Source organism: Nasonia vitripennis, chromosome 2 (genome assembly GCF_009193385.2).
Source record: "Nasonia vitripennis strain AsymCx chromosome 2, Nvit_psr_1.1, whole genome shotgun sequence".
In the NCBI taxonomy this organism is placed as follows: Eukaryota; Metazoa; Arthropoda; class Insecta; order Hymenoptera; family Pteromalidae; genus Nasonia; species Nasonia vitripennis.
This window is the reverse complement of record NC_045758.1, coordinates 9,261,665-9,288,174: the sequence shown is the minus strand read 5'-3', so window position 1 is coordinate 9,288,174 and position 26,510 is coordinate 9,261,665. Positions and strand designations below refer to the sequence as shown.

The 26,510-nt window shown below is 42.9% G+C and overlaps 4 protein-coding genes and 1 long non-coding RNA gene across 8 annotated transcripts; 3 read left to right on the top strand and 2 right to left on the bottom strand.

Moving 5' to 3' along the window:
- The first annotated feature begins 2,525 nt into the window (after positions 1–2,525).
- Positions 2,526–12,104, top strand: LOC100116996 (spectrin alpha chain). Of its 2 annotated transcripts, XM_016981977.3 has the most exons (9): positions 2,526–2,805; positions 3,263–3,436; positions 3,510–3,706; positions 3,774–4,005; positions 4,108–7,724; positions 7,888–7,932; positions 8,297–11,264; positions 11,351–11,517; positions 11,595–12,104. In XM_016981977.3, the coding sequence occupies exons 3-9, from the start codon at positions 3,554–3,556 to the stop codon at positions 11,721–11,723; spliced, it is 7,311 nt and encodes a 2,436-aa protein (XP_016837466.1). In that variant the 5' UTR covers positions 2,526–2,805; positions 3,263–3,436; positions 3,510–3,553; the 3' UTR covers positions 11,724–12,104. The 2 variants fall into 2 exon arrangements, with proteins under 2 accessions (XP_016837466.1, XP_032452714.1); XM_032596823.1 differs by lacking the exon at positions 7,888–7,932 and having other exon boundaries at positions 2,780–2,805; positions 11,595–12,097.
- On the bottom strand, positions 11,733–15,635 carry LOC103316379. 3 transcript variants are annotated; one of them, XR_512384.3, is made up of 6 exons: positions 15,522–15,635; positions 13,820–15,377; positions 13,546–13,749; positions 13,129–13,471; positions 12,743–13,028; positions 11,733–12,652 (listed from the first exon to the last, which is right to left on the bottom strand). It is a non-coding gene; the product is annotated as an uncharacterized LOC103316379 (long non-coding RNA). The 3 variants fall into 3 exon arrangements; XR_004226638.1 differs by having other exon boundaries at positions 12,743–13,474; XR_004226637.1 differs by having other exon boundaries at positions 12,743–13,471.
- On the top strand, positions 12,512–18,475 carry LOC100679808 (matrix-remodeling-associated protein 5). Its single transcript, XM_003426773.5, has 5 exons — positions 12,512–13,350; positions 14,737–14,970; positions 15,168–15,328; positions 15,555–16,058; positions 16,422–18,475. The coding sequence occupies exons 1-5, from the start codon at positions 13,111–13,113 to the stop codon at positions 16,693–16,695; spliced, it is 1,413 nt and encodes a 470-aa protein (XP_003426821.1). The 5' UTR covers positions 12,512–13,110; the 3' UTR covers positions 16,696–18,475.
- On the bottom strand, positions 18,120–21,615 carry LOC100114744 (lipoyltransferase 1, mitochondrial). Its single transcript, XM_001601839.6, has 5 exons — positions 20,740–21,615; positions 20,069–20,528; positions 19,874–19,981; positions 19,564–19,777; positions 18,120–19,469 (listed from the first exon to the last, which is right to left on the bottom strand). Exons 1-5 carry the CDS (start codon positions 20,796–20,798, stop codon positions 19,144–19,146), a joined length of 1,167 nt encoding a protein of 388 aa, XP_001601889.1. The 5' UTR covers positions 20,799–21,615; the 3' UTR covers positions 18,120–19,143.
- A 2,961-nt stretch (positions 21,616–24,576) lies between these two features.
- Positions 24,577–26,505, top strand: LOC100117110 (N6-adenosine-methyltransferase non-catalytic subunit). Its single transcript, XM_016981978.3, has 4 exons — positions 24,577–24,745; positions 24,870–25,364; positions 25,455–25,837; positions 25,918–26,505. Exons 1-4 carry the CDS (start codon positions 24,689–24,691, stop codon positions 26,153–26,155), a joined length of 1,173 nt encoding a protein of 390 aa, XP_016837467.1. The 5' UTR covers positions 24,577–24,688; the 3' UTR covers positions 26,156–26,505.
- Positions 26,506–26,510: the final 5 nt, after the last annotated feature.

Genomic DNA, 26,510 nt, shown 5'->3' with positions numbered 1-26,510 from the left:
GAGCATAAGAGAAAGCTGCGGATCACAGAACGCAAGGGCTACAGACGGGCTTATCAAGGCTGATGCAACAGTGGCATACGCTTCAAAAGGTCGCGGTGCCTTTTTATTTTCAAGATTGCGACGTTAGCATTATGCGTAAATAAGTAAACGCGTGTACATAGGATAAGAGATAGCGGAAAACAAAAACATCCTCCGCGGGAAAATGGGGGAAAACAACAAGGTGTTATCGCTCCTCTAATACCGCAAAACTAACAACAACGACTCTGTCTCATCGTGAGAGCGCGCGTGGCTTTCGCGCGTCCGGTCCGGTATACACGATGTTTATGGCTCTCCGAGTGACCGCACGATAGACACAAACAAGAACTCGAAAAGCCTATCCATGGGCTCTTAGTCATCGAGACTTTTCTTGGCTAGCTCGAGACCGGCTCATCATTTCGATATTATTTAGCTCAGATCGATTAATATTGATTCCCCTCTGAAAGCCATCGCAAGTGCGCGTCACACAACACACATCGAATCTCATGCCCGAGAGAGAGAGAGAGAGAGAGAGAGAGAGAGAGAGAGCCGCATCTTTCTCTTTGTCCCCTCCCCTCTAACTCGGCCGTCTTTCCCTTGTGTGTACCTATATATAAGTACACTCAGTCTCAGCTGTTTAGGCGTGCATAGGCGCGTAGTGCGCAGTAGTTTATAGTTATAGGTATCCCTGCAGCAGCGTGCACGGCCTATACGGAATGTAAATTACGCAAAAGCCGGGGAGAAACGATGTGCTGTATATCTATATACCGTTAGAATCGTTATACCAACTCGATGCTTCGATCGGTACACTTCTTCCTCGTGCGCTGCAGCAGCAGGGTCCCTCTCCGCGCGCGATGCAGTGTCGCCCGATTTCACTCTCGTATCGCGGCGTTAGATTATGCCTATACTCGTGCTCTTTTGGGCTTGGCTTAAACGAGTAGCTCGACTCTTGTACGCAACGGTGATGCTTTTGCGCTCGAACAACGCACGCACGTGTGCGCCGCAGCTTTTCTACCTATTAAGGAACTATTACATAGAAAGTCGGCTGTCCTCGGCGCAATGAGTCGGCCATCGGCTGTATGGTTGCAGCGCTTGGGACAATGACGAGTTGGGCATTAGTTAGTCATTAGTTTATCTTATCATCGGCGCACTATCCATGCGATTCGTTTTATGTACGCTTATAAGGATCTCTAGAAGGATCGTTTCCGTCAAACAGCTTTTTAACGATGATCGTTAATTGGCGTGACTAAAATCAGCCGGCCGCTTATGCACCTTGTGTATTATTATAGATATGTATATGCTGGACGATCTGATAGAGACCGCTTTTACCGGTGTTGGCTCGTCGCGATGAAAGAACGAGGCATACAGACTCGAGGCGTCATCTGGCGGGCGAAGATGGAACGATCTGCGTTTAAATAGTAGAAAGCTCGATTGGTCGACTATTTGTTAGTTTATTACCAACGATTAATAAGCAGAGGACACTTATCATTTGCCGATATACCTATAACACTGATTAAGCCTATCGCAACTTTTTTTTTAAATTTGTTTTGGATCTATGAAATACGTTTGTCCAAATGGACGCTTATAATCTTACAACAACGTGCTTGTTTAAACTATTATTGTATTAGACTCAGATCAGCACAACGGAGCACGCGCGGCAACGTCCCCAACGCCGGCCATGACATAATACATTATAACTACAAAGATAATTGCTAGTAATAAGCGGCGCATGACGTATAGTCGCTCTTCCTCGCGTCAAGGCAACATTTATATAGGTACGATGTAAGCAATGATCAACTTGCTTCTTTCTCTTTACTTGTAGGTATAAGTACAGTAGCAACTACTGTCTATATAAGGTACGTATGAGAGTAAAAACAGCTCTGTCGTCAACTTATTAATATACCTACTTAGGCTAAAAAATTGTTTGTATGCGCGTTAACTCAAGTCTAAATTATAAATATAGCTGAATAAATGATAAGAAGGGCACTTTCAATGAACCGGCTTTTCGGCTAGCAGACGCTCGACAATAAGCCGAGAGGCTCTCTTATGTCTTATCTGATTCCCTAAATACTTATATACCTATACCTACAGTGCACCAAGCCGGGAGAGACCTTCCGGAGTGACGACGACGCAAAGATACATGCACATGCCGTATACTATAGAGTACTGAGCGTATTCGGCAACCAGTCAATGTTTACGAATGACATCACGGTAAAAAATAGAACCTACGCCATCTTGAAATGCGTTCATCACTGGTATGCAGTCCGGGCGGAAGATAATACCGCTCTCTCCTAACGATAGCCAGTAATTTGGTCCCTCAGTCCTCGTCAAACTTTGGATTCAGTACTCGCTGGAACCCGCCCCCAGTACAGCATCATTAGCATCGTATATTGAGCGAATTAAACTCCTCTAAAACATACTACACTTGCAGGCTCGATCTCAATTCCCACTGCTCTCTCTCTCTCTCTGTGTGCCGCTCGACACGCCCTCGCCCAGTATACACACGCACATACTTCCTACCTACACTATATACCTACTATACAGATTCTTGAATAGTGACAAGCGAACACGCAACGAGTTAAAAAGAGATATAGAGAGAGAGAGAGAGAGAGAGAGAGAGAGAGAGAGAGAGAGAAAGCGAGCGCTATACAGTGACGTGATGCGAGACTACACTGTACGTTGATATACGATTAGCGATCCGAGCGCGAGTGTATAGGTGCGGCTGCTGTGCTGCTACGAGGACAGACTGCGGCTGGATCGTCCATTTTCTTCACTGGCGTCAACGCCACGGTAAGACCGCTACTCCACCGTTTATCCACTTGATTATTCTAAAATTTTTTCGAATTTTCACCCGATACTGCGGCTTGTTGTTTATTGACTTCTCTACTTACTCATTCGCGAAGTTTCGAACGCCTTTCCTTTGCTTTACTCCACCAAGGCTACTCTTCGGTTACTCGCTCTCCAGCTCTCTCTCTCTCTCTCTCTCTCCGTGGCTTTCGTTCCTGCGATCGATTACTTGCTTTTTCTGACTTTTGCCGACGGGACTCGTACATATTATGTAGTACTTGTGGTCTCGTACGGCGAGATTAGGTATCCTTCGTCCTTCGCTTTTTCTAGAAAATATCTACATTCCATCCAGTCGCGTTCATCAGCCAGAGCGAATATTCGGCGATATTTTTATCGCATGACAGGTGCTGCATACTCGACGATTTCTAATTCTGATTATTGTGCCTCGCCTATGTTGCAGAGATAAGCGGATATGACGTGAACTGTATCCGCCTCGAATAATATACACTGACGAGAGCTTTCGGGATACACGTACCTGTCCCTACGGATAGCGGTGAATGCACCGGAACTCGTAAGTAACGAACGACAGAGATATACAGAAGCAGAAGGGATCGTAAAATAAAAGGAGTTAGAGGTATGTTGTCGAAGCACTTGCGTTTATTTCTTCGAATCGATCGCGACACTTGGCTAATTTATCGATTTAACAGGATAATTGGACGGCTCCGAAAGGCAGCCACACCCAATTGCCAAAATGGATCAGCAGATCACCCCCAAGGAGGTGAAAATCCTCGAGAACCCAGAGGACATCCAGGAGAGGAGAGAGCAGGTTCTGGGACGTTATGCCAATTTTAAGTCGGAGGCGCGCAGCAAGCGCGACAAACTCGAGGACTCTCGTCGTTTCCAGGTATGATATCAAATCATATTATGGCCTATTCCTATTTTTTTTTTTATCGTTTGTTTGCCTCTTTCAGTACTTTAAACGAGATGCAGATGAACTCGAGGGTTGGATTTATGAGAAGTTGCAAGCTGCTTCCGATGAAAGCTACAAAGATCCGACCAACCTACAGGCAAAGATTCAAAAGCACCAGGCTTTTGAAGCCGAAGTCGCTGCTCATTCGAATGCGATTGTTCTATTAGACAATACTGGATCGGAAATGATTGCTCAGCACCACTTTGCTAGTGACATCATTCGTAAAAGGCTTGGTAAATATAAATGCACATGCTTGTGCGATTTAAACTTTTATCAATTGATTTTTACACTATTTGCTTAATACATTTAACTGATTGTCCTTCTATTTATAACAGAGGAATTGCATCGCTTATGGGAATTGCTTCTTAATCGACTGGCTGACAAGGGATTGAAGCTGCAGCAGGCTTTGGTTCTTGTACAATTCATTCGCCATTGCGATGAAGTCATGTTTTGGATACATGACAAGGAAGTCTTCGTCACCACTGATGAGTTTGGACAAGATTTGGAGCACGTAGAAGTACTCCAAAGGAAATTTGACGAATTCCAGAAAGACATGACCAGCCAAGAATATCGTGTAACTGAAGTTAACGAATTAGCCGATAAATTACTTTTGGACGCTCATCCTGAGCGCGATACTATTTTAAGACGCAAAGAAGAATTGAATGAATCATGGCAGCGATTGAAACAACTCGCTATTCTGCGTCAAGAAAAATTGTTCGGTGCTCACGAAATTCAGAGATTCAATCGTGATGCCGACGAGACAATGGCTTGGATTGGAGAGAAAGACGCAGTACTGTCTTCCGATGATTTTGGTCGCGATTTGGCTAGTGTACAGCTGCTCCAGCGTACTCACGAGAACATTGAACGCGATTTGGCTGCGCTCGAAGACAAGGTGGCTACGCTTAGCACTGAAGCTGACAGACTAGCCGGCATCCATCAAGCCGAGCACTCTCAGCAAATTCAGTCCAAGAGAGCAGAGATTCTACAGTCCTGGGAATCGCTTACTGCTAAGGCAAAAGAACGCCGTTTCAAGCTCGACGAGTCTTACTACTTACATCGCTTCCTTGCTGACTACCGCGACCTTGTTTCATGGATGAACAACATGCGAGCAATCATCTCAGCTGATGAGCTTGCAAAGGACGTGGCTGGAGCTGAGGCGCTTCTTGAACGTCACCAAGAGCACAAGGGCGAGATCGATGCTCGTGCCGACAGCTTTGATTCAACCGGCCTCGCCGGAAGTAAGCTTCTCGAACGTCAACACTACGCTGCGTCGGAGGTAGCCATCAAGCTCGAATCTCTCGCTGCTGACAAGGCTTCGTTGCTTGAACTTTGGGAAAAGCGACGCATTCTTTACGAGCAGTGCATGGATCTGCAGCTCTTTTACCGTGACACTGAACAAGCTGATGCCTGGATGGCCAAGCAGGAAGCTTTCCTCGCCAACGAGGATCTTGGAGATTCCCTTGACAGCGTCGAGGCTCTCATCAAGAAGCACGAGGACTTTGACAAGTCCCTAGCTGCCCAGGAGGAAAAGATCAAGGCGCTTGACGAGTTTGCCAGCAAGCTCATCGAAGGCGAACATTATGCGGCCGATGAAGTAGCCCAGCGCCGGCAGGCTCTTTTGCAACGTCGCTCAGCCCTCCTTGAAAAGTCGGCTTTGCGCCGTCGTGCCCTTGAGGACGCCTACAAGCTGCAGCAGTTCGAGCGTGACTGCGATGAGACCAAAGGCTGGGTCAACGAGAAGCTTAAGTTCGCCACCGATGACAGCTACCTCGACCCTACCAATCTCAATGGTAAGCTGCAGAAACACCAGAATTTCGAGCAGGAGCTTCAAGCAAACAAAACGCGCATGCAAGAAATGGTCGCTCAGGGCCAGGAACTCATCGAAGCCGAGCATTACGCTCGCGAGCGCATCCAGTCGCGCATCAAGGAGATCGTCGAGCTCTGGGAAAGTCTGACCGAAGCCACTGAGAAGAAGGGCAACAAGCTTCAGGAAGCTGCGCAACAACAGCAATTCAACCGCACTGTCGAGGACGTCGAACTCTGGCTCTCAGAGGTCGAAGGTCAGCTCTTGTCCGAAGACTATGGCAAGGACCTTACCAGCGTGCAGAACCTTCAGAAAAAGCACGCCCTGCTCGAGGCCGACGTCGCCTCCCATCAAGAGCGTATCGCCTCTATTGCCCAGGCAGCCGAGCAGTTCGTCGCTGGAGGTCACTTTGACGCCGACAACATCCGTCAGAAGCAGCAACAACTGCAGGGACGCTATTCTGCTTTGGAGCAGCCTATGCAGATGCGCAAGCAGCGCTTGCTGGACTCGCTGCAGGTACAGCAGCTGTTCCGCGATGTCGAAGACGAGGAGGCCTGGATCCGCGAGAAGGAGCCTGTGGCAGCCAGCACCAACCGTGGTCGCGATCTCATTGGTGTGCAGAACCTGCAAAAGAAGCACCAGGCCGTCCTTGCTGAAATCAACAATCATGAGCCCCGAGTTGCAGCCGTCTGCGCAGCTGGCTCACGCATGTTGAGCGATGGTCATTTCGCAGCTGAAGAGATCAGCCAGAGACTGGCTAGTCTCGATGAACATTGGGGACAGTTGAAGGAGAAGGCTCGCCAGCGTAAGAACGACCTTGATGACTCGCTCCAGGCTCACCAATACTTCGCCGATGCCAATGAAGCCGAGTCTTGGATGAAGGAGAAGCGCCCCATCGTCATGAACGCCGATTACGGCAAAGACGAGGATAGTAGCGAGGCTCTGCTCAAGAAACACGAGGCTCTCGTGAGCGATCTCGAAGCTTTTGCTAGCACCATTGCAGCGCTCAAGGAACAGGCAGCCGCCTGCCGTCAGCAAGAGACACCTGCTGTCGACGTAGCTGGAAAGGAATGCGTTGTCGCACTCTACGATTACACCGAGAAGTCTCCTCGCGAGGTCTCTATGAAGAAAGGAGACACCCTTACACTCCTCAACAGCAGCAACAAGGACTGGTGGAAGGTGGAGGTAAACGATCGTCAGGGCTTCGTGCCAGCCGCCTATGTCAAGCGCGTAGAACCGGACGCGGGTCTTAGTGCTTCTCAGCAGAATCTGGCTCGCGAGCAGGGCTCCATTGCCGCTCGCCAGGCCCAGATTGAAGCCCAATACGAAGACTTGCTGCGATTGGCCAGAGAAAGACAAAACAAGCTTAATGAAACCGCCAAGGCGTACGTGTTGGTTCGCGAGGCCGCTGAACTGGCCACCTGGATCAAGGGCAAGGAGAACCATGCTCAGGTACAGGATGTAGGCGAGGATTTGGAACAAGTCGAGGTTATGCAGAAGAAGTTCGACGATTTCCGAGCTGATCTGAAGGCAAACGAGGTGCGTCTCGCAGAGATGAACGAGATCGCCGTGCAGCTGATGAGCGTCGGCCAGACCGAGGCAGCTCTTAAGATCCAGACGCAGATCCAAGAGCTTAACGAAAAATGGACGAGTCTGCAGACTCTAACAGCCGAGCGCGCCAGTCAGCTGGACTCTGCTCACGAAGTACAGCGCTTCCATCGCGATGTCGACGACACCAAAGACTGGATTCGCGAGAAGGATGCTGCCCTGAACAACGATGACCTGGGCAAGGACTTGCGCAGCGTGCAAACTCTGCTCCGCAAGCACGAAGGTCTGGAGCGCGACCTCGCTGCCCTTGGGGACAAGATTAAGCAGTTGGACGAAACAGCAAACCGCTTGATGCAGTCGCATCCTGATACGGCCGAGCAAACCTACACCAAGCAGAAGGAGATCAACGAGGAATGGACTCAGCTTACTGCCAAAGCTGATTCTAGAAAGAAGAAGCTGCTCGATTCTTATGACCTGCAACGCTATCTCAGCGACTATCGGGATCTTATGGCCTGGATTAATTCGATGATGGGTCTGGTAGCTTCCGAAGAATTGGCTAACGACGTCACCGGTGCTGAGGCTCTGCTTGAACGTCACCAGGTAAAAATAGTTGCCTTTATTTTTACCAATCATTGTCTTTTAATCTCATCTTGTACATAATTAACCCAATGTGTAATTGTCTATTATGTCTTTCGTCGTCCTTTCCTGGAATATTATATTTATTATATCTCTATACTTAGTGAATAAATAATTTGAATTATAGAATCACAGAACAGAAATCGATGCACGATATGGCATTGTTCCACAGGTATTTGGATAGACATAATTAGGAAAATGAGATTTTGCTCCAAGCTCAACTAATAAATATTCTGCAAATGTACTTCTTTTTTACACTCATGGATGGCGATCGAGTGATGAAATAATTAAAACTGTATCATTACGTTTTTTGTTTTATGCTATAATTTTATATATTTAACTTATGAGCAAATAATCCAATATGCCTCATGTGTTTTTGATAATCTACGATTCTGCGAGTGGCTTATCAGTATATAGATTTTTTCAATTGCAATAATTTTTTTTATTTTTCTGCTTCTATTTACGTTTGTTTTGATTTTGCAGAGTTGAATAAAAGCAATAAACGTGTATACTAATACCATTTATTTTATCTTCAGGAACATCGCATGGAAATCGACGCCCGCGTTGGAACTTTCCAAGCTTTCGAGCTCTTCGGCCAGCAACTCTTGCAATCCAACCACTATGCTAGCGTTGAGATACAAGAGAAACTCGAATCTATGAACGAGGCTCGTCAAGAACTTGAGAAGGCTTGGATACAGCGCCGTATGCAGTTGGACCAGAACCTCGAGCTGCAACTCTTCTGCCGCGATTGCGAACAGGCCGAGAACTGGATGTCCGCTCGTGAAGCTTTCCTTAGTAGCAGTAGCGCTGATGCCCTCGACAGCGGTGACAATGTAGAGGCCCTCATCAAGAAGCACGAGGACTTCGACAAGGCTATCAACGGTCACGAAGAGAAAATAGCCGCTCTTCAAACTCTGGCTGATCAGCTTATTGCTGCTGAGCACTACGCTGCTCGACCTATCGACGAACGTCGCTGCCAGGTACTCGATCGCTGGCGTCACTTGAAAGATGCTCTCATTGAGAAACGATCACGGCTTGGCGAGTCCCAAACTCTGCAGCAATTCTCTCGCGATGCTGATGAGATGGAGAATTGGATCGCTGAGAAGCTGCAGCTCGCCACTGAAGAGAACTACAAAGATCCGGCTAATATACAGTCCAAACATCAAAAACACCAAGCCTTTGAAGCTGAGCTTGCTGCAAATGCCGAACGTATCTCGTCGGTGCTGGCTATGGGTGGTAACCTGATCGAAAAGCATCAGTGCGCTGGCTCTGAAGATGCCGTGCAGAAGCGTCTTGCCTCTATTGCCGATCAGTGGGAGTACCTCACTCACAAAACAACCGAAAAATCCATGAAACTAAAGGAAGCCAATAAGCAACGCACCTACATCGCTGCAGTCAAGGATTTAGACTTTTGGCTCGGTGAGGTCGAGAGTCTGCTGACAAGCGAAGATGCTGGCAAGGATCTCGCCTCAGTGCAGAACCTCATGAAGAAGCATCAACTGGTTGAGGCCGACATCAACGCCCACGAGGAGCGTATTAAAGACATGAATGCTCAGGCTGACTCCCTCATCGAGAGCGGTCAATTCGAGGCAGCGGGTATCCAAGAAAAGCGTCAAAGCATCAACGAACGCTATGAACGCGTACGCAACCTCGCAGCTCACAGGCAGGCTAGACTCAATGAGGCTAACACCTTGCATCAGTTCTTCCGCGACATCGCCGACGAGGAGTCCTGGATCAAGGAGAAGAAGCTTCTCGTTGGTTCAGATGACTACGGTCGTGACCTTACAGGCGTTCAGAATTTAAAGAAAAAGCACAAGCGTCTCGAGGCTGAGCTTGGCAGCCACGAGCCCGCTATCCAAGCCGTACAAGAAGCTGGTGAGAAACTCATGGACGTCTCCAACCTAGGCGTACCAGAGATCGAGCAACGACTCAAGCTTCTCGAACAGGCGTGGTCTGAATTGAAACAACTAGCTGCCACGCGTGGTCAGAAGCTTGACGAGTCGCTGGCTTACCAGCAATTTTTGGCAAAGGTTGAAGAGGAAGAAGCCTGGATCGCCGAGAAACAGCAATTGCTCTCACTCGAGGATTACGGCGATACAATGGCTGCCGTGCAAGGTTTGCTCAAGAAGCACGACGCTTTCGAGACAGACTTTGCTGCCCACGGTGAACGTTGCCGTGAAATCCGCGAAGCCGGTGAGGGACTCATAGCTGCAGGTAACCATCGTGCTGAGGCAATCGAACAGCGCTGCCAGCAGCTAGGAGCCAAGCTTGAACAGCTTGGAGCTTTGGCTGCTAGACGCAAGACTCGCCTCAACGATAACTCAGCTTACCTGCAGTTCATGTGGAAGGCTGACGTAGTCGAGTCCTGGATCGCTGACAAGGAAACACACGTACGATCCGAAGAGTTTGGCCGTGATTTGTCCAGTGTGCAGACTTTGCTCACCAAACAGGAGACCTTCGACGCTGGTCTGCACGCTTTCGAACACGAGGGTATTCAGAACATAACTTCTCTCAAGGAGATGCTAATCGAGGCCGGTCATGAACAGAGCCCCGCGATTCACAAACGTCACGCTGACGTTATCGCTCGCTGGCAGAAGCTGCTTGCCGATTCGCAAGCCCGTAAGCAGCGTCTCTTGCAGATGCAGGAGCAATTCCGTCAGATAGAAGAGCTTTACCTGACTTTCGCCAAGAAGGCATCGGCCTTCAACTCGTGGTTCGAAAACGCTGAGGAGGATTTGACCGACCCTGTCCGCTGCAACAGCATCGAAGAGATCCGTGCTTTGCGCGAAGCTCATGCGCAGTTCCAAGCTAGTCTGTCATCGGCTGAGGCCGACTTCCAGGCTCTTGGAGCTCTTGACCGCCAAATCAAGAACTTCAATGTTGGCCCCAACCCTTACACCTGGTTCACCATGGAAGCGCTCGAGGACACCTGGCGCAACTTGCAGAAGATCATCAAGGAGCGCGACGTCGAATTAGCTAAGGAAGCTCAGCGTCAAGAGGAAAACGACAAGTTGCGAAAGGAGTTCGCCAAGCACGCCAATGCCTTCCATCAGTGGCTCGCGGACACCCGTACTTCTATGATGGAAGGATCGGGCTCACTTGAACAACAGCTCGAAGCAACAAAGAGAAAGACACAAGAAGTCCGAGCGCGGCGTCAAGATCTCAAAAAGATCGAGGATTTGGGCGCAATACTGGAAGAACATTTGATTCTCGACAACAGGTACACAGAACACAGTACTGTAGGACTGGCCCAACAATGGGACCAGCTCGACCAGTTGGGTATGCGTATGCAGCATAACCTGGAACAACAGATTCAAGCTCGTAACCAATCTGGAGTGTCGGAAGGAGCCCTCAAGGAGTTCTCGATGATGTTCAAGCATTACGACAAGGACAAGAGCGGACGACTAAATCACCAAGAGTTCAAGTCGTGCCTCAGAGCTTTGGGTTACGATCTACCTATGGTGGAAGAAGGACAACCAGATCCAGAATTCGAAAATATTCTAGGTATACTATTTATTTAAATACATTTAAATTCATAATTTTCTTCTAAATTATTTCATTAAACGAATTTTTTATTCGTTTCTTAACAGACATTGTCGACCCGAACAGAGATGGCTTTGTTTCCTTACAAGATCACATGGCATTCATGATCAGCAAGGAAACTGAGAATGTCCAAAGTTCACAAGAAATCGAAAACGCCTTCCGAGCTATTACAGCTGCCGATCGTCCTTACGTCACGAAAGAGGAACTCTACGCTGTAAGTTTTACAATGAAGATTGTGCAAAGAAATGTGTTTTATCGCATGTTATTGATTGTTGAACGTTTTCTTTTCAGAACCTCACGAAAGAAATGGCGGACTATTGTGTGGCGAGGATGAAACCATACGTCGACCCGAAGACGGAACGACCGATCACCGGCGCACTAGACTATATAGAATTTACACACACGTTATTCCAGAATTAATTTATTTAGTTTTTCAGTTTTAATCCGCTCTTAAATCGTGGTATTGGTGAATTCAAAAGGCACTGCGCTTTGTACTGAATTTATACATGTAATAGGTTGTGCCTGTCACTTTCCTACCTTGGCTATACAAAGAAACAGAAGTAAATAAAATTAAAAATTAAGAAACATACAAATAATAAGATCCAGCAGCTATTAGATTAGATATATTATTTTGTGTCTTTTATTAAATTAAATATATTAATTCATTCAAAGAATGGATCAATTTTTATCATTATTCTCGACATGTCTTCAGACTATATATATATATATTATACGCTTCAAATATATTGCCTTGTGCTTCTGTAGCAAAAAATAAATATTATATAAATACTGTTAAAAATATCCTATTGTGCGTTAATGTATTTCGTGCCTTTTAAGTCGTATACCAATAAAATGATGCTCATCCTCATCTAGGTATTCGTAGCTTGATAAAAGTAATAAGCTTTGCAGAGCACACAGTGTGATGGAATGAGATCATTTCTAAATTGAGATTTTGTACACCAACTCTACAAAAAGTCTAAGGTGTACTAAAATATCTGTGGTTCGAAACACGAGCACCGCGCTTACACGTCTCTACATTTGGCGCGTAATTTGAATAACTAACGTTTATATAAGAAAATCTAAATCAGGTGATACAAAAGTTAATAAAAATTTACTTCAAATTTCGCGGGCGTAGGCTTGGCGGTTGGCAGAATTGGAAACGTATATATCTTCTATATAGCGCCAAATGGTCGTGACTCGTGCTGAGCGAGAGCCGCAGTAGCTTTCAGTTCAGGTGTGTTTTTATACCGGATCGCAGGCCCTGTACGTAGTTGGCTCGCTCGGCCGAAGAGCGCGAGTAAGAGTATAGAGCGACTAGACTGTAGCGCAGTGTCCAGTGGGCCGTCGCGCTGATGTAGGAGCAAAGAAAACAAAAATAGTAAAGGTGCAGTTCATTATTGAAGAAGTAACCGAGATTAGTTCATAGATCAAGGATCCACCTTAATTATTCCTTGCTAATCGGAGTCTCAAATTCAGCTCGCCGAAGACTGCAGCCACAGAATCCTCGAAAACTGAGAAAAGATGCGACTGCAGCATCAGATTCGAGAAGCGGAGCGAAGCGTGGCGGCGTCGTTCATCAACGGCGGCGCAGCATCCGAGCCTTGAGTGCCTGTGTCTGTGTGTCTGTGTGTGCGGCGCATGCAGCTGCTGCAGCGGCGAGTCGTGGAATACTTGATCGCGATCACACGAGAGGGAGAGAAGAGGAGGCGGACCTGCTGCATACAACTGCACCAGAGAAGCTACTATCGTCTCGCAAGTGCAGCCTACTGCAGGAGTTGGAGAAAAACTGGGGCAGTGCAGGTGCGCGATGTGGAGGGCGACGAACCTGTTGCTCGTCCTGGCGGGCATCGTGGGGCTGGCCCAACCTTTGAGTCTGCAACCAGGGCGATGCACCAGCCTCTGCGAGTGCGGCACGTGGCTGGGCTTGCCCTCGGCCGTCTGCACCGGTCAGCGACTCTACAGCATCCACACGGGTGCTCCGAGTTACATTCAGGCTCTCGATTTATCCAACAATTCCATCAGCAAGCTCGATGATCGGGAATTATCGGTGAGTGGCTTTGCTCTTTTCCCTTGTCTTTGTAACTGGATCCCGATGCTAATTGAACAAGCGATGCTCAGGAATGGGCTCTACCCCGATGTTTACGCGGTCCGCTAGTTGATTGTGATACCTACTTATTATAGAACGTTCAATGGTGTGGCTTGTGATCGGCTTATACAATCTTTCCAAAGTTTTCTATTTTACCTGTTGAATACACAAATATAAATGCTTGTTTCAAAACTTGTATTCCTTTTCTTTTGATTGTTCTGTCCTCTTCGAAGACTTTGTGAAAGCTGATCGTACCTAAAATGTAGCCTGCGGAACGAGAAATAATTTTGATAGCATAACTGGTTAGGTTTTGCAAAACGAAATCTTATCCAAGGCGAATCTGCTAAATCCGAGCCTTTGCTGAAAAATATAAATAGAATTATAGATACACAAACGATTTTAATAAGCTGTAACATGCAAAATATACAACCTGAAGCGTTGCTTTTATCCTCTCTATAGGCCGTATATCATACCTAGCGTGTTAGCGATTCTAACCTCAAAATGATTGTTTAATACAAATTTTTTACTTGTTTGTTTGCAAACAGTTTTAAGTAATTTTTTTTTTTTTACATATACTTTTGAATACAGATCCAAGACTCATATGTATAGCTTATAACTTTCATCTTATAATGGAATTAGATTTAAAAAATGAAATCGCGTTTCTGTACATTTTCCGAAGATGATAGTATATAAGTGAAGAATAAAATGTACCGATTTCGGAAAAGATCATTAGTCTACCGATCAAACAAGACTGGGCTATACCCATTGCATTGTCTAATCGATACCACGAAACGCTGATTTATTTTTGCAGCAGCGGCAACAGTAAAATATTGTAGACAGTCGATCGCCGCGCGTCCGATTGCAAAAGATGACGCACTGCGAGTAAATAAATTGCTTGCTTTTATCAGAAAGATGCCGAAGTCAATGATAACATGGGACCATAACAACATAGGACAATACGAAAATTTGGAAATTAAGAGCGCAGTTTAAGAGGATAAATACGACATCAGCATTGACCGCTTTTACGGCTCGATTCCTTAGATTACAGCGATATTGATCTTTATTCGGGGGAAATTAGGCCTCGCAGTTGACAGGATTAGGCGTAAACTTTAAAACATCTGTCCAATACTCAGAAGAATCTCAGAATGTTATCCAAGTATGCGCTTCGTACTCGCGTTTGGAACACTTTCTAATGCACTTACTCGCAGTGCGTCGTTATTATATGCGTGAGTGCTTGGCTTATTGTTCGATCGAAAATAATAGCTATAAGCGTCTTAGCCCAGTTTTGCGCATGCACATTCTATTCAGCGTACATTTATGAAATATGTCGTTATGTTTCTATTGCAGAAAGCGGGAATGACCAGATTGAAGTATCTCAACCTGTCGATGAATGCCATAGGCGAAATCGGACTGGAAGCCTTTGTTCATTTGAAGAACCTCACCGTTCTCGACTTGTCCTACAACCGTATAGATTACATAGTTGCGGACACATTTTATTCTAACAAAAAGCTGAAAATCCTTAATCTTGCCGGTAACAAGTTCAATCTCCACGTGCCGAAACTCCACAGCACGACGATCACGGTACGTTATATCTTTATGGAGATAATTCTTCTTTTATTATAGCTCTATGATTTATGGTGATTTATTTTGTGCGATAAAGTTTTACCGCTGCTATCTTCATGATAGTTATTATTTTATTTTTTGCTATGGATATTCTGATGTTACTTATCAAATTTATTAATGACGGTCTTATTTGTTTTCTTGCAAATGTTCCGCAGAGCCTGAATATGAGTGGCTGCCGAATCGATTACTTGCATGCGGACACCTTTTTGGGATTGACGCAACTTCGCAAGCTGGATCTGTCGAACAACTTGCTGGAAAATCTGGACAAGGATGTTTTGCGCGCCATGCCCGATCTGGAGTCAGTAGTTCTTGAAAGGTATGTTTCGATTTAAAAAAGTCTTGAGTAATGATGCTATGTAGTCATACTGGATTTAATTGGAGAACGAATCGTAAATACGTTGATTTTATTAAGCGTCGTATAAATGTTCGTGAACATCGTGGTATTAAAAATAGTTCTTCGAAAAGTTATAAGTACATTTGAATAAAGCATATTACAATTATTTACATACCTTTAGTATAACTGGTTTTCCGTCTATTTGCAGAAACAAATGGTCATGCAATGGAGCCACCTACGAGTTGGAGCTCTATCTGCGCGAGAATAAGATTCGAGCAGAACCGCTCTGTCGAAAACCATCATCAGTTTCCAAAAAATTCGAAAATATAATCGAGTTGAAAGCAATTAGCAGCAGCGAATCCCAATCGTCGGCCAAAAAGCTGCTACCTCGAACCTCTTTTACGAGTCCAAACAACAATAACAAGGTCTCATGGGATATGACTCCATGGCACGACCTGATGGAGGAAGCGATAGAAGAGCAGGAAGAACAACAGACGGCTGATTCGGGTTCTTCGGGTATCTTCCCCAGTACTCTTGGCAACGTTTCACCTTTCTGGTTTCTGCTGATTGGATTTCTCGTGGGGAGTGGCGCTACCATGGTTGTAACATATCTTTGGCTTTCGACTACCATATCGTGCCTGATTCCAAGGATTCGGCGAGCCGAGGCCGCGGATTCAGTTGATGCCAGTTCTCAAAGGGTCTCGTTGCTCAGGTAAATTCATCTGCTGCTAAACGATTACGTGGTTATTCAAATGTTGCGATTCTGGCGATGGCCAAGCCTCATATCTGTAATGCTAAATGATTCAATAAGTCGAGATGTAATGAGCTTTTGTCGGCGTACCGTGTGGCTCTCTTTGTTATGTATTTTTGTAGCGTTTAAAAAGTAGGACGCGATAATAATTTAAGTTTGTATACCATACAATACGTGATTCGTCATGGAATATATTTATCATGCTAAGTAATTATAATCTTTGACGAGATCACATTTAAGCTTTCATGCATGAAATACTTTGATGAATCAAAGAAAACAATGATAATAGATATTTCAGTTGGCATGTTTTTCATATACTTTCAGACATTTGTGGCACCAGGAAAACTTGGCGAACTCAGAGGATAGTGGTAACGGAAGCGGTGGTGGGATTGCTACGGCTACGACTGCTCTTGTACCAACGACCGGATCTGCGACAACGATTCCATGTCCAGGTACTCCTCCTCCGCCTTATCGCGAAGTAATGCTTCACCGGAATCTTTATCCCCGAGCGGCAATGGCTGGAGCAGCCCAACAGCAAATGTCCGGTCGATTGCAGGCGAATGACGTGCCGACGGCGACTCTCTACAACATAATATAACGCGAGTCTTCCTTCGAGAGCGGTTCATGCAGTAGGAAGAAGCGATGTCTGCATATGACTGCGAGAGTGTTGCCAGACGGCGGCTTGCGTTTGAGTGCCTTGTACTACGTATTATAGGCTTTTGCGGAAACCTCTGTGCCTTTTCTTGTGCCTTAATTATGCGAGTATTGCGAATAGTTTTTTTTAAACTCTTATTTTTTGACGATTCAATTATTGCCTAGCACTGATTGGGATTTCAAAACAAATCATTATTATTTTATTACCTATAACCATTAGGATTCAAAGAATTGTATATTTAATGATTGAATTATAGAGCATAAGATAGCTACTGTCGTTTGACGTAAGTAAATGTTTTAAACGGCTTAATATTCATTAATATAAGTCTGTTAAGTGTATGCATTAAGCTATTTTATTTTATTTTTAATTCGCACCATGTTGAAAACAGTTTGATTTTAACTCTTGCTGTGTCCAAACCTAACAGTTAGAGACGTCTATCTGTACATACTCTGCACATACTCATCATCTTACACTAAATTATGAAATATTAAGATAAATTACTCACGCCTATTTTTCTTTACTAAAAAACTTTGTACTACTTCTGATCATGGTTATACGTTAATAGTATAACTATTGTTATATAAATAGTCTATCGATTCTCGTGAGTTTAGCAGTGAAGAAAAACTCGTTTGTGTAGAGTATGTTCCGTGTCTAAATGTTATTTTGCGAATCTTTCTTTATTTTTAATGAAAAGGTTGAGGAGCTAAAACAAAATTTTATTACTGTAATTAGCGTTATTCGCAATACCTAATGTTAGATAGATAATTACATTTTTAGAATATTTTTTAATTTAACAACTACACGTTAATGAATGAGAGTATATTATGATGATGAATCCGCTATTTATTTTTATAAATTTTAAGAAGAAAATATACTGATGATTAGCTTTTTTTATAATGTCGAACAGAATAAAAGATTTTAAATAAGTTCTAGTTCACTTATAAAAAGAACGCGTTGTCTGTACAAAGTACATTCGCATGGTGAGGTCTCTAAGGATTTCAGTATATTTTTATCTTAAACTTATTTTACTAGTTAACGATAAAATTACTGCTATAAATACTCTGATGTGGGTTTTCTCATGTCACTAAAAATGCTATTTTTTACACAAAAAGTCCTTCTAGAATATAAAACAAGCTGCAATTTGTGCAAAAAGGTTCCTTTTTAAGTGAATCCTTGCAAAGAAGATAGAATGGAGTTGTTGGAAATAATTAATATTACATTTGTCTTCCTCGACATAAATCAAAAGTGTGATAAATTACAATTTTTCAATCTTATAATATTTAAAAAAAGTTCATATTAGATTTCAACAAACACATAGTTGATTCGACTGAATGTTATGCTATTTAAATTAAAACAGTATTAGATAATTAGATTTAAAGGAAATAAATCATGATTTAGTATTTTTTACAATTTTTAAAAACTATGGGTTGCGCCTTGCAGAAAGCTACATTTTTTCTAACATCATGTTTGTATAAGAAAACGAATTCTAACATTCAGAAGAAATCTGGCAAAATTAAAAATGATCTGTCTTGTTGCAACTTTCAATAGGATTTTTTAACGAAGTTTCTCTCTACAAAAACCAGTGATATCGCCGATTCCACGCTTCAGTTGCCGGCTCGTCTTTTATAATGCCCCAAATGCTATAAATAATTAATTGTATTATAACTTGATTTTTACTATCAGCAAGCTACTATAAATAAGACATCGTACTACAATAATTGAAGAACTATGCCTAGCTTTTAACAAAGATAATGTTTTCCATCCGAATATTCCTTATCTCCTTTATGCTTTTTGATAAACGGGTAGGAGAAACGAGGACAAATTGGCCTTCGTCTATTCATTTTATAAATATACATGTATATGTGTGTTTCATCTTTTAATTTTCGTTTTGCAAACTTGTACTGATGCTGGTGATGAATGTTTGTATGCTCGTTAAACAACTGTATTTGCGAAAATTAGTAGTTTTCTAGTCTAAGAAGCGCCCGATAGCGGGGGATCAAGTGTGAACCCTAACTGCAGATAAGATAATTCAGTAAATGAAATGACATCATGAATAAAAAATGAATATTGGACTAAGGAATCACGTGATAGTCGCGCTATTCTACTTGTCGAGCCACGTGCACGCAGCTGCTATACGTACAACAGAGCGTGGTTTTATACTTTAGACTGTTTTTAAGTATGTCATGCAAATAAGGCCAAACACTTGTCAAACGTACATGTAACAATATGTGTGTATATATATATATATATATATATATTATTCTATATAATGTAACGAAATACAAGATTACAACAAAGAGAACATTCGATATTTACTCTCTACACTTATCTTTATCATTATCATTAAAATCAGGTATCTTTTGTACAATCATCAGGCGAAATAGGATTGAGCTATATGGCGGCGACGTTGCTTTCATCGACGACGACGTCTTGTGCTACGACCTTGCAGCCCGTAGCCTCGACGATGCTGTCCGTGAGCTCATGGCTATAGCGCTTACCGCGAAGATTTGTAATCACGCTAGCATCGCGATTCAAGTCCGATGGCAGAGTCATTTTTATATCTTGAACGATGCCCTTCTCCACCTCAATGATGAGTTTTAGAAGATGATTTTGACCGTCTTGTGTTGGAGCTTCCAGTAAACGAGTCACCGTGAAAACGGGTGTTTTACCGTAGGTCCAATCCCAAGATCGAAACTCTTCCGTTAGTTTTTCAATACCTGCGAAAAAGGTGTATAAGATTGTTAAATCGACTTGTTATAAATTTGCTCACTTGTGAGCTATTGTCAAGTTTGTATAATTTTGTTTGCTCACCTGGAAACCAATCTTCGGTGGGATTTATCATTTGAAAGCCTTTTTGCTGCTGTACCAGTTGGTGTCCGCCATCTTGTAATGTCAGAGACTTGGTGCGAAGATATTCCCAGCCAACAGCATTGAGTAAGTGCTCGGTTCTGATGTGGGAGTTGACTTCCTTCAAATTTTTCACCGGAGATCTCACAGACTCTGTAGCTTTACTAGTTATTCCGGTCTAATGAATGAATGAAAAAAAAAAAATCATAATTCAATCAAACTATTTCATTAAAAAATAACGAAACGCAAAATTAGATTTAAGCATATGCCATACCTCCGTTTTCTTGAGAGCCAGGCTCAAGGCTTGTTTATTAGCATCCACCAATAGTGTACAATGATGATAAGAATTGGGACGTCCCAGCTTTGCAGCTGTACCAGACACCTAAGGGGAGAATTCGAAAAATTAGCTTTTCAGCTCTAATTGCAAGAGTAAGAATATTTCTGGAGAAATTAATAAAAAAAAGCATACTTTGAATTCGCCCTGCACAACAATGTCCTCCTTCTTGTTGATAGTGGATTTCAGACCCCATTCTCGGAACAAAGCTCTCGTGATTACGTCCAAGTTGTATCTTCTATTGTAGCGTTCACGCGGCGTGAAAAACGACAAGTTGAGATTACCAGAGTCGTGATAAACGGTACCTCCTCCACTATTGCGCCTTGCCAATGCAATGTTGCTCTGCTCGAGAGCTGGTACATTGCACTCCACCCAGGGATTCTGGTGTCGCCCGATGACAACGCATGGGTCATTTTTCCAAAGCAGCAGCACGTGGTGCTTACTAAAATCGTAGTTGCGATAGAACCAGTCCTCCAGAGCCAAGTTGGTGTAGATGTCACTCGACTGGGATATGAAGACAGACTTTTTGATGCCCTCCTCAGGCACGTTCTTTACAGAGCTGCTTGAAGCATGTCTCAGAACAAGTGAGAGCTCTCTGCAAATAGATAAAATACCTGGTTAGAGCGCATTGCACAATAAGAGTTGTAATAGCTGTACGAGACTAGTGTGGAACAATGGCTAGTTATATAATGCAGAAGATAACTGTAGGAGATGAAGATCGGGAGGAACAAAACAGTTTCTTGAAATGAGATTAGAAGCAACAGTAGGGGAGGAGGATGGAAAAAAGAAGAATGAGCTTCGCTTACCCAAACTTGTTGTACAAGGCCTTGGCCTTGTGGATGCTGGTTCTACAGATCACAGACATTCTTTGGCTCTAATACGTATATATTCTCTCACAGGGAATATGTAAAAAAAATCAGTCTTTGAGAGCAGGTATCAAGAGTGTGTACTGTCAAGCCAGTAAAGGTTGCTCCAGATGTAGTGTTAAATAAAACAAAGTCTCTTTCTTGGAGCAACGAGCTTGCGTTTACTCTTAAATCCGCGAGTTGAGTTCTGGTGAGGATTCTGAGCAAGGCCAAGAGCTCCTAGTGAGTGGAATGGCACTTAAAATTAGATTGGCTGGCGGTGATGGAGATGAGGTACTCGTGCAGGGCGATGGTCTGGTGCAGCCACTTCCACGTCTGATCCAGGGTGTTGATGCGGTATCTGATACCCAGACAGTCTCGGCAGTCCTTTTGCATTCCTCTGTGTGTGGCCAGACCGAGGGTGAAAAAGTACGCTCGCTCTTGGTGAAGGGGAGTCTTCTTCTCGACGAGTAAGATATCCTTCGGACGATCTCTCAAGCTCGAAGCTTGTTGCGCTGCGCAGAAAAACACGCGGCGCGACGGCACTACTACTTCACAGCTGTCGCGGCGGCGGAAGACACGGAGAGAATTTATAAGCGAGTAGAAGAGAACAAGTGCGTGCGAGAAGAGTTCGCTCCGACGAATGAATGGTCGGAGAGAGGCGGAGCTTTGGGGTTATATCGCGCCTCGGGAGCCGACGCGACATCGTGTCTATACGGCGGGGGGGGGGGGCGAGAGCGAGCGGCGCCGATAAGCGAAGGTTATCAGGGTTCGTTGTAGCGCAAAGTACAGCTGATGTGCGCGTGTCTCGTCCGCTCGGCCGCGGTTGCTCTCGCAGCTCTGCCTCTGCGCCCGATGCTCTTATGTGTACATACTTACAAATTTTCCGATTTGATCGTCATGTGTGGCTTTTCCTTTCCCCGGCGCGACTCCGTGAAGAAAATCACGTTTTCATGCGCGATATGAAAGAAGAGATATAAGACGAAGAGACTCGCATATGAAGCGTGTCTCCCGCGAAGGACGGCGCGTGTGCAGTATAGATATACTGAATACTTTGATTTGCCCTCAGCATTAATTCGTGGAAATAGCCAAATCGTAACTCGCACAGTCGCACCTGACGGTCTTGTGGAAATTGGAAAAATTCCATTTTTTAAATATTCGCTACACGTATAAGACGCGTCTATTTATGCAAATATTTGTGCATCTTGAGAGAGAGAGAGAGAGATATATGAGCTTTCATTATCTCTATCCATTCGAGCGAAATTCGATAATCTTTGAAAACTCTAGTTTTGCACATGAATATTCGATAAGAGCTGATGCATAGCATGAACTAATGATGCGTTTAGCATCAATCGAGGCCCACACGTTATAATAACGGCTATAAGTATCCGCAGCTAATGCGCAGTATTAATATTGTAGTGCAGTAAGCGCGAGTATATTTTTAGCGAAATCCCTGAATGTATAAGCCTCGAGAAAAAAATATATAACGATGACTAATCAAATCGATCGAATAGGAGTTGGAAATTTTTCGATTATATTACAGCGATACACTGCAGCCAAGTCTTTTTATCATCGTGTCGAATTCGCTGCACGCGAGTGAAAAACATATCTATCACTTCCGCGACAATGGGCGCCGCGCTTTTTCCCAATCTTCGTATTTGTTTACAATCTGTCTGGGGGCCACGTACAAAAATACACTTTATTTAGACTCGCTGCGCCCGCGACGATGCTGGGAGAGAAAACGTCTTCGAATGCATTAATACGACACAATTGTGCCACTTGACTATGTTAAGGCGAGACTGTTGAACCAAAACACGCGTCGGCATAGGCTTGTTTTCGAGCAAAAATTGTGTACGAGTTGTCCTTTATTATTATATAATTGAACGAGCTGAAAATCGAGAACACGTGACTCCGGTATAAAATTGCAAAAGTACATAACGCTAGCGGTCATATGCGAGCTCTCTTCAAAGTGATGAGTCTGCTAGAATATCGCGAGATATAGTATATAAATCGCTCCGCCGGAGAGGCCGATATCCGATCGGAAAAATCGTCTCGCGCCAAGTGCGTATATTATACATCGGCTCTTTTGTCTCAACGTGCACCTTCGTCGCGTCGCATTTTGCATCGTACACGCATGTGTGCGGCTATACAATTACTACATTATACACGCGTTCGATTCATCGCCGCCGAGTCTAAAGGCGCAATTAAGGCCAAAAGATGAGGAGAAGTCTGTTATACAGATGGATGTATACGAAGCTATATATGTACTGCAGCAGAACTATAGTATAAATAATCGCGAACGAGTTATTATCTCGCGCAGTTTTTGTACTTTGATCCTTGCGTCGAATACGTATTTGTTTATTATGTCGTGCGCGGGTCCATCTCGACAGTGAACCGCACGAAAGTATGCTTATTATCTAAAAGTGTAATCTGCGCGACGTGAATATAAACATATAGCGAGGTACTCCAGCGTAGTGTAATAATACGCGTATATAGTAGGGATATAAGTTGGTCATTTACGTATGAGATCATTCATGTGCCTCTGCAGGTATTATAGCACAGTTTACATCAAAAGAGAACGATTTTAATTTGGCAATTTTGGAGCACAGGCATTTATGTTATTTCCACTTTTATATAAAAATGACGATTCGACGAAATATAGGCTGAAATGCACACACACACACACACACACACCGTGGGCGTCGTTTTGTAGAAGGCGTATTATTAAAACATCGGAAAATGCATATCCACAAATTGACATTTTTTATTAATTATGCATTTCACAATGCAAGAACTTTCTCGAAGCCTTGATGTTTATGCACTCTTTATTTTATATGTCGTATTATAGCTGTATGGTGGAACTTTGGTCGGAAAAATGAGCGTCAATACACAGTTATCGTGGTTGGAAAGCCATAACTAAATGTATAACGTAATATTGTATAGATATAGATAATACAGCTGTATAATACGTCAAGTTGAGCCGCTAACAAGCAATATTTCGTAATTATGAATGGTAGATTTTCAGCTGAGGAAAAGCAGAATCTCAATTGTAAATATGGCTCGATGATTCGGTAAAATTGTCAGCTGTAGTGCTTTTCTTGGATAAGCTTCGCGCCGTCGTTTTTGTTTCGAAATGATCGAATTTGGATATATCTTTGTAGCTTTTATGCATCAGAGCTTTACACTCGCCGAACTCTCGACGATCAATTTAATCTTTACGAAAAATAAACACTCATACTTTGAAAAACTAGTCAACGACGATATGTGTATACATCAGTTCGTTATTTAAAAAAGTTGATGATTTAACAAAATTTTTAAATATCTTGTGAGAAACGGAGTTTGACCTTTGATCGAAAAAGAGGACAGATAATTTTTTATTAGTTAATACATAAAAATAGTTTTCCTTGTGCGCAGATAATTGTTTTTGTTATAGCAGATGTGTAGAGAGCATAGCTATTTGATTCAGTACAAACAATCAAAGTCTTACAAATATAAAAACGTATGAATTTCGTTTATTATTTTTCAGCATACCTATAATATAATACGTAAATTTCTTAACTCTGCATGTTTCTTATTGGAGTATTATTAAAGATAAGGAAATTTTATATTTGATAATTCCAACGGATGTACCCCTAGCACATCAAAGGCACCCTCCTCGATGCTTGTGATTCATTATTTCAATTCTATTTATATCAAATTTCAGATATCTTTTCTGCAAGTTGAATTTAATCATAACATCTCATCTTTCTCTTCCTCTCCGGTAATATGGACAACTGAATTACCGACGGTAACTAAAGCAGTAAGCTACTTTGTCCCCGTCGTCTGGATCCATAATATACGCTTTTTACAGTTGTTACAGCGACGCAACGTTATTCCTGAGTAATACATTTATACTTGTTCAAGTTCCAGAATGTTACAAACTTTACGTGAACGTTCGCAGAAGCGAAAAAAGTTGCTAGCCCAAACGGTAAAATTACCACTTATTCGTGTTTGACAACTTTTCGACATATTTCACATCGAAATAAATACTACGAGAGGTTATGTTTTTATTAAGGCTTAATTGTTCTATTTATTTGTTTGCATTATTTTAGTTGGGGGCATCGAGTGTTGATGAGTTACGACAGATATTGGGCACCGAAGTCGATGAATCGCAAAAGAAAAAAATTAAAGTCGCTTCCAATAAGATTGAAGAGGAGGCAAAGGACAGACAAAATAGTGCAGCTTTGGCAGATGAGATTGTTTACAAAGATTCGTCGACATTTTTAAAAGGAACGCAGTCATCGAATCCGCACAATGACTACTGTCAGCACTTTATTGACACAGGACAACGTCCGCAAAATTTTATAAGAGACGTGGGCTTGGCAGACAGGTTCGAGGAGTATCCTAAACTTCGAGAACTCATAAAATTGAAGGATGATCTAATTTCTGAAACAGCAACCCCTCCAATGTATTTGAAAACAGATTTGTTTGCGCAGAATTTAAAAGACCTGAATTGTAAATTTGACGTGATTCTTATTGAGCCTCCATTAGAGGAGTATCAAAGGACTTGTGGTGCTACTAATGTACAGCTTTGGAACTGGGATCAGGTTATTGAACAATTGAACAATTGTTTTGGATGGTTTATTATTGCAATTAGTTTTAAGTATTATTATCATTGACTCGTATTATCTTTGTAGATAATGGAATTGGATATTGGCGAAGTGGCTGCCAATAGAAGCTTTGTGTTTTTATGGTGTGGCAGTAGTGATGGTTTGGACATGGGGAGATTTTGTTTAAGGAAGTGGGGTTTTAGGCGTTGTGAGGATATCTGCTGGATTAGGACAAATATAAACAATCCAGGGCATAGTAAAAATTTAGATAGTAAGGCAGTGCTCCAAAGAACCAAGGAGCATTGTTTGATGGGTATTAAAGGAACAGTTAGACGATCAACGGATGGAGACTTTATTCACGCCAATGTGGATATTGACTTGATTATTTCAGAAGAGCCTGAATATGGTTCTATTGAAAAACCTGTAGAAATATTCCACATCATTGAACATTTTTGTCTAGGCCGGAGAAGGTAAGATAATAAATTTATGTCAGAATATTAATATTATTTTTAAATGCAGTCATAACTGAAATTAAACTTGATGTTAAAAGATTACACCTTTTTGGACGGGATAGTACAATAAGGCCTGGATGGCTTACAGTTGGCCCAGAACTAACAAATACCAATTTCAATTCTGACATCTACAATAGTTACTTTAATAGCAATCAAGTAACTACTGGATGTACAGAAAGAATAGAAGCTCTTAGGCCAAAATCGCCACCACCAAAAGGTAAAGTTTCAGGTAGAGGTAGAGGTGGTTTTAATCGCGGAAGAGGACGAGGAAGGTGAAGCATTGCAAACTGCTATATTCATGGAAATATAAAATTGTCCACATACCTGATAACTATCTTACAAATGGTTAAGTTGTTTGTAAGATTGATAAATAATAGGTTGTTCTTCTATATTGTTGAATTTGTGGGAGTTTAGCCAGCAATTTTTAAAATAAAATTTATTTTTTTTAACATTATTTTTTTTTATTTTTTAAACGAATGAAATACTCTTATTATTTTGTATGCACTCTTTTAAGTCTTTATATCTACAGAACCTTAAGGAATAAATAATAAAATTGATATTTTTTAAAAAGTATTTTATTAATTGTCATTTAATGAGTGTGAAAGGGAAGGATTATAATGGAAAAATAAGA

What these genes read in the sequence shown, in the direction of transcription:
- LOC100117110 (XM_016981978.3), top strand. Translation starts at nt 24,689, where the DNA reads ATGTTACAAACTTTACGTGAACGTTCGCAGAAGCGAAAAAAGTTGCTA. An exon ending in AAAAGTTGCTAGCCCAAACG is followed by an intron (nt 24,746 to 24,869) that starts GTAAAATTACCA and finishes GCATTATTTTAG; the next exon opens with TTGGGGGCATCGAGTGTTGA. An exon ending in TTTTGTCTAGGCCGGAGAAG is followed by an intron (nt 25,838 to 25,917) that starts GTAAGATAATAA and finishes TGATGTTAAAAG; the next exon opens with ATTACACCTTTTTGGACGGG.
- LOC100114744 (XM_001601839.6), bottom strand. Translation starts at nt 20,798, where the DNA reads ATGTCTGTGATCTGTAGAACCAGCATCCACAAGGCCAAGGCCTTGTAC. An exon ending in TGGCTCTCAAGAAAACGGAG is followed by an intron (nt 19,778 to 19,873) that starts GTATGGCATATG and finishes TTCATTCATTAG; the next exon opens with ACCGGAATAACTAGTAAAGC. An exon ending in CACCGAAGATTGGTTTCCAG is followed by an intron (nt 19,470 to 19,563) that starts GTGAGCAAACAA and finishes CCTTTTTCGCAG; the next exon opens with GTATTGAAAAACTAACGGAA.
- LOC100679808 (XM_003426773.5), top strand. Translation starts at nt 13,111, where the DNA reads ATGTGGAGGGCGACGAACCTGTTGCTCGTCCTGGCGGGCATCGTGGGG. An exon ending in TCGATGATCGGGAATTATCG is followed by an intron (nt 13,351 to 14,736) that starts GTGAGTGGCTTT and finishes TTTCTATTGCAG; the next exon opens with AAAGCGGGAATGACCAGATT. An exon ending in TCCACAGCACGACGATCACG is followed by an intron (nt 14,971 to 15,167) that starts GTACGTTATATC and finishes AATGTTCCGCAG; the next exon opens with AGCCTGAATATGAGTGGCTG.
- LOC100116996 (XM_016981977.3), top strand. Translation starts at nt 3,554, where the DNA reads ATGGATCAGCAGATCACCCCCAAGGAGGTGAAAATCCTCGAGAACCCA. An exon ending in CTCTGCTTGAACGTCACCAG is followed by an intron (nt 7,725 to 7,887) that starts GTAAAAATAGTT and finishes TTTGAATTATAG; the next exon opens with AATCACAGAACAGAAATCGA. An exon ending in AGAATTCGAAAATATTCTAG is followed by an intron (nt 11,265 to 11,350) that starts GTATACTATTTA and finishes GTTTCTTAACAG; the next exon opens with ACATTGTCGACCCGAACAGA.